Source organism: Lipotes vexillifer, unplaced genomic scaffold (assembly GCF_000442215.2).
Source record: "Lipotes vexillifer unplaced genomic scaffold, Lipotes_vexillifer_v1.1 scaffold21, whole genome shotgun sequence".
In the NCBI taxonomy this organism is placed as follows: domain Eukaryota; kingdom Metazoa; phylum Chordata; class Mammalia; order Artiodactyla; family Lipotidae; genus Lipotes; species Lipotes vexillifer.
The window spans coordinates 144822-155910 of NW_006774065.1; the positions used below are offsets into that span (position 1 = coordinate 144822).

At 44.2% G+C, this 11089-nt stretch overlaps 1 protein-coding gene across 1 annotated transcript in view; it reads right to left on the reverse strand.

The window, feature by feature from the left end:
* The window catches only part of LOC103073554 (transmembrane protein 132B), a gene marked incomplete at its 3' end in the record, with an annotated part of 148428 nt that overhangs the window by 96443 nt on the left and 40896 nt on the right, over nucleotides 1-11089 (reverse strand). The window contains exon 3 of the mRNA XM_007448737.1: nucleotides 1493-1639. Coding sequence (XP_007448799.1) covers nucleotides 1493-1639 — 147 coding nt within the window. The remainder of the gene's footprint in view (nucleotides 1-1492; nucleotides 1640-11089) is intronic.

Genomic DNA, 11089 nt, shown 5'->3' on the forward strand with positions numbered 1-11089 from the left:
CAAAATCAGGCAGAACAGAGTTCTAGCTGAGGTTGGCTGAGGTCGCCCAAGTAGAGACAGCCCTCAGCCTAGAAATCCATTAGAAAAGGCAAAAGCTTCACACAATCTCTCCATTTCTCATGCTCCCACCCACCCACCCACCAGCTCCCTCATTCATTCACCCAGTGCCCCTCTGGTGCCCAACATCGTGGACCTCAAAGGGTTTAAAAACAAGAAAAGAGGGACTTCCCTAGTGGTCCAGTGGTTAAGACTCCCGCCCTTCCATTGCAGGGGGCACAGGTTTAATCCCTCGTCGGGGAACTAAGATCCTGCATGCTGCGCGGTGTGGCAAAAAAAGAAAAAAAAAAAAAACAAACAAGAAACAAAAGAAAAGAGAACAGGTTATGACACTAGAAGATGATAAGTGAAAGATCTAAACAGGGCTCTATGCCAGCCTGAGGAGTAGGGGTCTCATCCTGGCTGAAGTGGGAGCCATTGGTGGTTTTAAAGCCGGGGGAACTGCATGGCCAGCATTGCTCGGTCAAAAGGGAAGAGCAGAGAGGCCAAGAGACTGCAGAAAAGACTGTGGCAACAGGGGTGAGGGCTCATTCTGCCTGTTGGGAGCCCAGATGCAAGATTATTAGCAACAACCTCCTTCTGCTTCCCAGGCAAGCTCAGCCCCATAAAACCCAAGGCTGCTATCAGAGCTGGAGAAGACCTGCCAGCAGCGCCAAGTTCCCCAACTTCACATCCCGAGCCCATATGCCAATACCCAGGTGTGATAGCTGCAAAACGACTACCTTTAAGCACTGAGAGACAATTACTTGACAGCTAGAGTGACCTCAGTTCACTCATAAAAATGTATATTTCCCCCTTTTGCCTCTTAAATCATTTCTATTTTTCCCGTTTCATTCTTCAGCTCTTCACTGCCAACAATAACAGTAACAATAATAAAATTTTAAAATAATGGTTATCAAACCCTGCACTGTGACAAATAGGAGTTCAGGTAATTCTTGAGATTGCCAACCTAATTAGGTCATTGATGTATAAAGAGCAGAAAGGATAAAGCCCTCATCCTGCAGCACATCCGATAATACATTCAGAAGCTGTAGGACGGAGCTGAGCTGATGAATTCAAAGGAACACATCTCCCATTAAATGCAGAGGCACCTAGAAAAATGGTACGGATGAACCGGTTTGCAGGGCAGAAATAAGAGACACAGAGGTAGAGAACAAACGTATGGACACCAAGGGGGGAAAGTGGGGGGGGCGGGGGGGGTGGCGAACTGGGAGATTGGGATTGACATGTATACACAAATATGTATACAGTGGATAACTAATAAGAACCTGCTGTATAAATAACTAAATAAAATAAAAATTTTTTTACAAAAGGGCACAAAAAAATAAAAATGCAGAGGCACCACTTTATTTATACACTCATTATTTTCCTATCAGCATTTGCAACGATCCCCAACCCACCACTGCCGAGGTACCTTGAGCATCTCAGCGCTTACCTGCTCTGTGTGTCCAGGTGATGACCCACGCAGGTGAGGGTGGCTGCAGTCTGAACACTGTCATTGTCAATTTCTTCCTGGACTGCCCACTGGTCTTCGCTGCTGACTCTCACTGCGGTTATTTTCACACCTGCTGCTGCCTTAATTCTGTGGGGTAGAAAAAATATATATATATATATGACCATTTTAGTTCAAAACAGGGAGCAAAAATAGGGAGCTAGAACAGCTCCTCTTTCCTCTGGGACATGTAGGGAAGAGTGGCCATAATGCCTTTCCTCTGAAAACTAAGTGTCCTGTTACTTTTGCAAGTGCCCCAAAGTAGGAGCCCCAGCGTTTTGCCACGTCTGTTAATTTTCTGTCTGATCGGTGTGTTGGGAACCAGATCGCTTTCTGTTTCAGGGGTCCCGTGGGACGGAGACAAGACAGATGTGTCTGGCAGGCGTAGATGGAATCTGGGGCCCGGTTCTTCCCCTGGGGATGGGGAAGGGCCCCCATGAGGTGGGAGAGTCTGAGAGGCTGCAGGGGCTATGCCAGCCCAGGGGATGGCACCATCCAGGGCACCAAGGGGGAGGCAGGCAGCACTGATCACACTGTGAAGAGGAAACAGTGGGACCATGCGGTCCTCAGAGGAGCAAAAGAAATACAGCATTCAGGCAGGCTAAAGTGGCCAAGGACTGCCTGGTACGATGTTTGCAGAACTCAGTTCCCCAAGGAAGAATCCAAGGTCCCAGCTGCTTCAGCCATTGAGCAAAGGCCAAAGAGAGTTCCCAGCCTGGATTGTCTGCCGTTTCTTCCCTGCTCCTAAAACTATCTTCACGTTGCTACTAACCAGAATACATCTCCTCTGTAACCACGGGGATTGCAAGGCAGCATCCAAGTTCTCTGACAATGGCCTTGGGACTTGCCCAGATGCTGTGGACTTGTCTGGAGAACAGGCAGCAGGAAGACAGGGCCATGGAAAGCCAAGCTGCTTGCTGTGCTTAACTAAGTGTAAGTAATACGAAAAGGGTGTCATTGGACTTCGGGTGCATGAACTAATGCTGCAGAGGGTCAGCACATGCTTGGCTGTGAAGGTACCTGAACCCTCTCTGCTTCCCAGAGGCCTGTGGACTAACGAGAAATGCCCAGTGAGGCTCTGGGCATCCTTTTCCACAGAGAAGGCAAAAGGAATGCCACGATGCAAAAAAATGGTATGTGTGCAGGAGTTACAGGAGCATCAGCAAAGACAGATCCATCAAGACAGACATTCCACCGCCACCAAGAACTTAGAAGCAAAGATTCCCTCCAAGAGATTTATTAATCAAATCCACACATAACAGCAGGGTCTAAGATGCAATTAAAAACATATGAATGGGGCTTCCCTGGTGGCGCAGTGGTTGAGAGTCCGCCTGCCGATGCAGGGGATACGGGTTCGTGCCCCGGTCTGGGAAGATCCCACATGCCGTGGAGCGGCTGGGCCCGTGAGCCATGGCCGCTGAGCCTGCTCGTCCGGAGCCTGTGCTCCACAATGGGAGAGGCCACAACAGTGAGAGGCCCACATACCGCAAAAAAAAAAAAAAAAAAAAAAAAACATATGAATGAAGGTGAAAGGATACAATGGGAGGATACATCCACAAGTCATATCTCTGATAAGGGTCTAGTATCCAGCATATATAAAGAGCTCTTGCAACTCAACAACAACAAAAAAGACAAATAACTCAATCTGAAAATAGATGTTTCTTCAAAGAAGATGTACGCGGCCAACAAGAACATGCAAAGATGCTCAGCATCATTAGTCAACAGGGAAATGCAAATCAAAACCATGAGATACCACATCACACCCACAAGGATGGCTATCATCAAAAAAGGGAAAATAATAAATGTTGACAAGGATGTGAAGAAACTGGAACCCCTGTACACTGCTGGTAGGAATGTAAAATGGTGCAGCCACTGTGGAAAACAGCTTTGCAGATGCTCAGAAAGTTAAACATAGAATTACTATATGACTCAGTAATTCTACTCCTGCATATAGACCCAAACGAATTGAAAACAGATACTCAGGCAAACCTTTGTACATGCATCTCATGGCAGCACTGTTCACAACAGCCAAAAGGCAGAAACAACCCAAATGCCCATCACGTGATGAAAGGATAAACAAAATGTGATTATATACGTATCGTAGAATACTATTCAGCCACAAAAAGGAATGAAGTGCTGATACATGTTACAACGTGGATGAACCTCAAAAACATCATTCCAGGGCTTCCCCGGTGGCGCAGTGGTTGAGAGTCCGCCTGCCGATGCGGGGGACGTGGGTTCGTGCCCTGGTCCGGGAAGATCCCACATGCCGCGGAGCGGCTGGGTCCGTGAGCCATGGCCGCTGAGCCTGCGCATCCCGAGCCTGTGCCCCGCAACGGGAGAGGCCACAACAGTGAGAGGCCCGCGTACCGCAAAAAAATAAAATAAAATAAAATAAAATAAAATAAAATAAAAACATCATTCCAAGTGAAAGAAGCCAGACACAAAAGGCCATGTACTGTATGGTTCTGTTTACATAAAATATCCAGAATAGGTAAAATCACAGAGATAGAAAGCAGATTAGTGGTTTCCAGGGGCTGGGAGGAGCAGAACGAGGAGTAGCTGCTTAGCTAACAGGTACGGGTTTCCTTTTGGGGTCATAAAAATGTCTTGGAACTAGATAGAGGCGGTGTCTGCACAACACTGTGTACTAAACGCCAGTGAATTATTCACTTAGAAATGGTACATTTTATGTTATGTGAAATTTGCTTCAATTAAAAAAGAAAGAAAAGAAGAAAACACAGGTGAATGGACCCTCCCAGGAGAGACTGAAACTTTAAAAAAGGATTTATCAAAATCCAAAAAGTACCCAAAGAAGGGAATCCCTAAAGTCAGAATTTCAAGCAGCAGGAGAGAATGTGCTGGACTCAAGGGTTGTCCTAAAGCCCCTGATTTCGCTGCCTACCATAAGGAACCCCGGGGTGGAATTAGGGGACTCAAATACTTGCATATCTAATTAAATTGTTTAAAGTTTCTGCTTCCTGTATTCCCTTCTTATAGGGCCTTACACAGATGCTAAGACATACACCTGCTCGCTCTTGCATTTGGCGTTCCTGACCCCCTCCAGAGATTCAGGCGCCATTCTTTGTCCCAATTGGATGGGTTTTCCTGTTGAATTCTGGTGACTACCTATGTAACTCCTCAAAGCTTTCTTTCTTGCCATCACAAAGTTCCGGGAATTAATTTATGCAAAAGCCATGAATAGAGGCGTCCCATTGTGTCCCTGTTTCCAGCCATTCCATCTTGCTGCCAAAGGGGCAACTGCATTCCAGAATGCATGTCTCCATAAGCAGAGTCCTCCCACTGTCAAGAGCACCTCCTCATTTCTACCAGTACTTGCCACTTTAATGGCTTATCACATTCTTCCACATACACGGATCACAGAGCAATTTGACCAAGCAGCCCCATGCTCAGGATGATTACTATTGTTCCCAATGTCCTGATGATCAAACTGTGACCCTCACACCCCCAGAGGGAGTGACCAGCTGGAGGTCACAGAGCTAGACAGTGACAGAGCCAGGATTAGAAACCAGATCCCGACTCCAAAACCTGCTCCCCCTTCTCTCCTGCTCTGCCCCATGCAAAGAATTCCCTGCAGAGGATACAAAATTAATGCACAGAAATCTCTTGCATTCCTACACACTAATGATGAAAAATCTGAAAGTGAAATTAAGAAAACACTCCCATTTACCACTGCAACTAAAAGAATAAGATATCTAGGAATAAACCTACCTAAGGAGACAAAAGACCTGTATGCAGAAAATTATAAGACACTGATGAAAGAAATAAAAGATGATACAAATAGATGGAGAGATATATCATGTTCTTGGATTGGAAAAATCATCATTGTGAAAATGACTATAACTACCCAAAGCAATCTACAAATTCAGTGCAATCCCTATCAAACTACCACTGTCATTTTTCACAAAACTAGAACAAAAAAATTTCACAATTTGTATGGAAACACAAAAGACCCCGAATAGCCAAAGCAATCTTGAGAAAGAAAAACGGAGCTGGAGGAATCAGGCTCCCTGACTTCCGACTATACTACAAAGCTACAGTAATCAAGACAGTATGGTGCTGGCACAAAAACAGAAATATAGATCAATGGAACAGGATAGAAAGCCCAGAGATAAACCCATGCACATACGGTCATCTTATCTTTGATAAAGGAGGCAAGAATATACAGTGGGGAAAAGACAGCCTCTTCAATAAGTGGTGCTGGGAAAACTGGACAGCTACATGTAAAAGAATGAAATTAGAACACTCCCTAACACCATACACAAAAATAAACTCAAAATGGATTAAAGACCTAAATGTAAGGCCAGACACTATCAAACTCTTAGAGGAAAACATAGAACACTCTATGACATAAATCACAGCAAGATCCTTTTTGATCCACCTCCTAGAGAAATGGAAATAAAAACAAAAATAAACAAATGGGACCTAATGAAACTTAAAAGCTTTTGCACAGTAAAGGAAACCATAAACAAGACAAAAAGACAACCCTCAGAATGGGAGAAAATATTTGCAAACGAAGCCACTGACAAAGGATTAATCTCCAAAATTTCCAAGCAGCTCATGCAGCTCAATATCAAAACAACAAACAACCCCATCCAAAAATGGGCAGAAGATCTAAATAGACATTTCTCCAAAGAAGATATACAGATTGCCAACAAACACATGAAAGAATGCTCAACATCATTAATCATTAGAGAAATGCAAATCAAAACTACAATGAGATATCATCTCACACCGGTCAGAATGGCCATCATCAAAAAATCTACAAACAATAAATGCTGGAGAGGGTGTGGAGAAAAGGGAACCCTCTTGCACTGTTGGTGGGAATGTAAATTGATACAGCCACTATGGAGAACAGTATGGAGGCTCCTTAAAAAACTACAAATAGAACTACCATACGACCCAGCAATCCCACTACAGGGCATATACCCTGAGAAAACCATAATTCAAAAAGAGTCATGTACCAAAATGTTCATTGCAGCTCTGTTTACGACAGCCAGGACATGGAAGCAACCTAAGTGTCCGTCGACAGATGAATGGATAAAGAAGATGTGGCACATATATACAATGGAATATTACTCAGCCATAAAAAGAAACAAAATTGAGTTATTCGTAGTGAGGTGGATGGACCTAGAGTGTGTCATACAGAGTGAAGTAAGTCAGAAAGAGAAAAACCAATACCGTATGCTAACACATATATATGGAACCTAAGAAAAAAAGAAAAAAAAGGTCATGAAGAACCTAGGGGCAAGACGGGAATAAAGACACAGGCCTACTAGAGAATGGACTTGAGGATATGGGGAGGGGGAAGGGGAAGCTTTGACAAAGTGAGAGAGTGGCATGGACATATATACACTACCAAACGTAAAACAGACAGCTAGTGGGAAGCAGCTGCATAGCACAGGGAGATCAGCTCGGTGCTTCATGACCACCTAGAGGGGTGGGATAGGGAGGGTGGGAGGGAGACGCAGGAGGGGGGAGATATGGGGATATATGTATACATATAACTGATTCACTTTGTTATAAAGCAGAAACTAGCACACCATTGTAAAGCAATTATACTCCAATAAAGATGTTTAAATAAATAAATAAATAAATAAAACGGTGTGTGTGTGTCAATCCCAATCTCCCTAACTATCTCTTCCCCAAAAGAAATATATTCTAATTATTTTTGCCTTTGGATGGTTATGGGGCACCAGGCATTCCTACCTGCCTAGGAGAGCTGGATGCTTCTAAGGATGAAGGCCAGGGAGGTGGTGGAGTTAGTGATGATGACAGTGAACTAACTGTGAGAGTTTGGATACCAATCACTGAATATCTGTGACTCAGTTTCCTCATCTACAAAATGTGTGTAATACTAATATGTACCTATAGTGTAGTTTGTATGAAGATTAAGTGAATCACTGTATATAAAGTGCTTAGAAGAACACCTGGGACAAAGAAACTGATCAGCGTTGGCTATTATGATTTTTCTCACCATGAACTACTGCATACTATCCAGAGATCATACACTCAGGCATCAAGCCCCCTCCCTGTGAGATGTCCTTTGTAACTGCTCTAAGTCTCCTCGCAGGACCCCAGCCACCTCCTCTCTAGATATGATTTCCCTGATTTTACTCCTTTTCCTTGGCAGGAAATTCCTCTCATATCCCAAGACGGAGCAAACCCTCCATTTGCCGTAGTAAATCCTTTTATTTATTTTTTCCATAAAGGTTACTCTACACTTGAACCCTCTACACTTTGGGTTCAAAGGACATCAGTGTGCACCTGACAAAGTCTCAGAAATTTTCTGTGATTGTAGTTGACCAAAGAAATAATCCAATTCTGGTTCATGTCTAGTCTACTTCTATGTCCAGAAGTGGGACCACCACAAAGGTTCAAATGATGTCCCCACTTCCCTAGGCACCTGACTCTGTTCAGGTCTCACATCTGTGGGTTTTGTGCACCGATAGGCTCTCTTCTTGTGGTCACAGCGTGGCTGCCAACAGCTCTTGATCTCACCGCGTCATCCACAAGGGAAAAGCAAGACTCTCTCCTAGAACAAACTCCTGGAGCCAGGTTTTCATTGGTTGAATTTGATTGAGTACTCAACCCTGGACCTATAACTGTGGCCTACGGGGGTGAAAGGACAATGCTTATTGGTTTGCCCAGACGACGACCATCCTGCCCTAAGAGTGAAATTAATCCCATCTGGGATTAGCAGGGAGTGGCTCCCAAAAGGAAATTCGAGTTACAACAGAAGAAATGGATGGTAGGAATCAAAACCGCAAGCCTGAAGCCAAATTATTGAGGTTCTGCCTCCCTCCTACACACAAGTTACAAAATTGTTCCAAAATCCCAGTTCTTAGTCCAAATCCTTCCCAATTTTAGATTCTATTTGTTGGAACAATCTAAGCCCAGAAAAATCCATGTCTTGCATATTCATTAAGTTTGTTTTAGAGAAATATTTTTAGGCTTGGTGATATTCTTAACTCTTGTTATTTAAAAACTACAATAATCTAAACCTTGTGACAGCGATTAATGGTCTCAGCACTGTAATGAGCTTGAGGGATTTGGGGGCTGAGCAAGGGAAAGACATGACCACAAGGTGGCAGTAGCATGCAACAAGTTTTACCTAGGCAACAATTTGACAAGTTTGTGTGATGCGTAAGTCCCTCAGAGCCTAAGATCTTCCAAATGACATGGCATGGGGGCCACTAGCCAGAAGGGGAAGAGGGCAGGGAACCCCAGGGAGAATAGGATCAGAGAGGGCGCTTACATGTCACTAGGCAGCACTGTGGGAGTCTCCAGGTCAAACAGCTCCAAAGGGCAGCTGCAGCTTGAGGTCTTACAGCTACAAGGTCTATGGCTAACAGACATTCGGAACAGTTCTGCAGGGTATGCAGAGCAGGCTCTAAATGGCTAAAATAGGCTTATTTAGGGTATATTTAAAACAATTAGATGTGTAAAAAACTGAGTCTGGCTCCTGAGCTAACAGGTCCCAGTCTGCTATGAAGAAATAAACAACACGGGCCAACCTACAGGGACCATCTCTGGCTCATTTATATAACTACCTCCTGACATTCACACAAAAAAACTTACATTCATACTTCCATAGGGTCTTCATTATACAACTATTTGTTATCTGTATTCTTGAAGTTAAGGGATTACATAGAGGAGAATACATTGGCAGACTAAGAAACTATCAATATTTGTTGATGAACTGAGCCTTAAGGAAATCAGTCCCCACCCTCACTTGACCCTTGGTTGACAGTGACACCTACCGCAGCCCTGCTGCGGCATCTCTGCCTTCGGTAAGGGTGGGCTGTCAGGCTCTGCTGATCGTCCGCTATGAATACAATGCAAATGCAATGCACATCTACTGCAGAGTGAAACCGCCGAATCTTGTATCATTGGAGGATTGACAAATGCCAGCAAAGCTACAGAGAAACAGGATCCAGCAGAGATCCACCAACCACCCCTCAAGGCATATCTACTGACAGTTCATAAGCGAAGGAGGGAAAATCAACAAGAAAAGATAAGTGCTTCAAAAGCGAGCAGTCTGAATAGCAAGGCAGAGTGAAGCTCTTGGGGAAACTGGGGAAAAGCCCTGAAATACTTCCGCTAAGTTGATCCTTTTTTGTGATCCTGTTGGCAACGTCAAGTGTGAAATGGAAAATGCAATACTGTGCAGTTATATAAAATTGGAGGAAAATAACAACAAAAAATTGTCAACGGGCAATGCATGCTTTGTTCCGAGCGGCACAGAAAGGGAGTTACTGAGCCTGCATTTTGTTTACTGTAAGATAAGACAAACTTGTTTGTGTATCTTTCTTTCATTTCTCAAGGAAGAGGAAAAATCCCAATCGCGTTTCCTTTTTCTCAAGATTTTGTATGTGATTTTACGTTCCCATTTACAGTGGATTAATTTTCATTGGCCAAATATTCTCAAATTAAAGAAAAACTTCCCATAACTAACCTGTAGCTTTAAATGGCAATGGTCTAAAAAATGCATATTTTATGGTGTGAAATACGCTAACATTCTGTATTGGCCGGGAGCTGGCTTCCTCGTGGTTCCTAAAACAGCACGTGTCTTCCTGTCTTTAAACCTTTGTTCTTGCTCTTCCCTCTGCCTGGAAAGGTCTCCCCTGACGACCACAGGACTCACTCCCTCATCTCCTTCAGGTTTGGGCAAATGTCATCTCTTTGAGCTTTCTCCAGACCACCCGATCGAAAAAAAAGCCCTATTTAATACTCCCAAACTTTGCTTCCCTTGTTTATTCTCTGTATTCCCCCACTGGATGGAAGCACCAGGAGAGTGGGGAGGGTTTTGGGGTTTTTTTTTTTTAATGTTTTGTTTCCTGCATTATCCGTGATTCTGAGAGCCACGCCTGGGAAACTGGAGGTGCTTAATAAATGTTGGTAGAATGAAAGGTCTCTATCTAAGGTGTCACCTGTCTCTGGGTGCTCCATAAATATCAGACTGAGGGCTGAAGATGTCCAGTAAGGGACAAAAGCTACCATGGTCACACGAGGGAGGCATTGGAACCCTACGGACCAGAGGTTCTTGGGCTTTTAAGCACATCAGAATCACCTACTTACAGGTATCTGGATCCTACCTCCAAAGCTTGTGATCCAGCAAGTCTGGGGCGGAACCCAACTGTGCTGTTTTTAAACAGGCTGCCATTCTGATGCAGGGGGTCCCCAGAACATTCTTTGGATAAGAGTGCTTGGGACACATTTCAGACAATCACATTCTGTCAAGGAGAATAATGCCAGGGAACATCTGGTGTTCGAATCACCTTCTGAGATAAGCCCAGCCCTGGGCGCTGGAGCACTTTGAGGATGTGTAAAGATACGTTTAATTTGGATTCCCCGGCAAACCACTTTCTCTGTGATAAATTAACCACAGAGAGAGATGTGCGCCTCTCCCACTAGGCACCTGGAGGCTGGCAAAGGCAGGCTCTGCTGAGAGCTCATTTCAGACCACGATTTAAACTTGGACAGATTACAGGGCAGGGGAAAGAGGCAAGGGGAGGA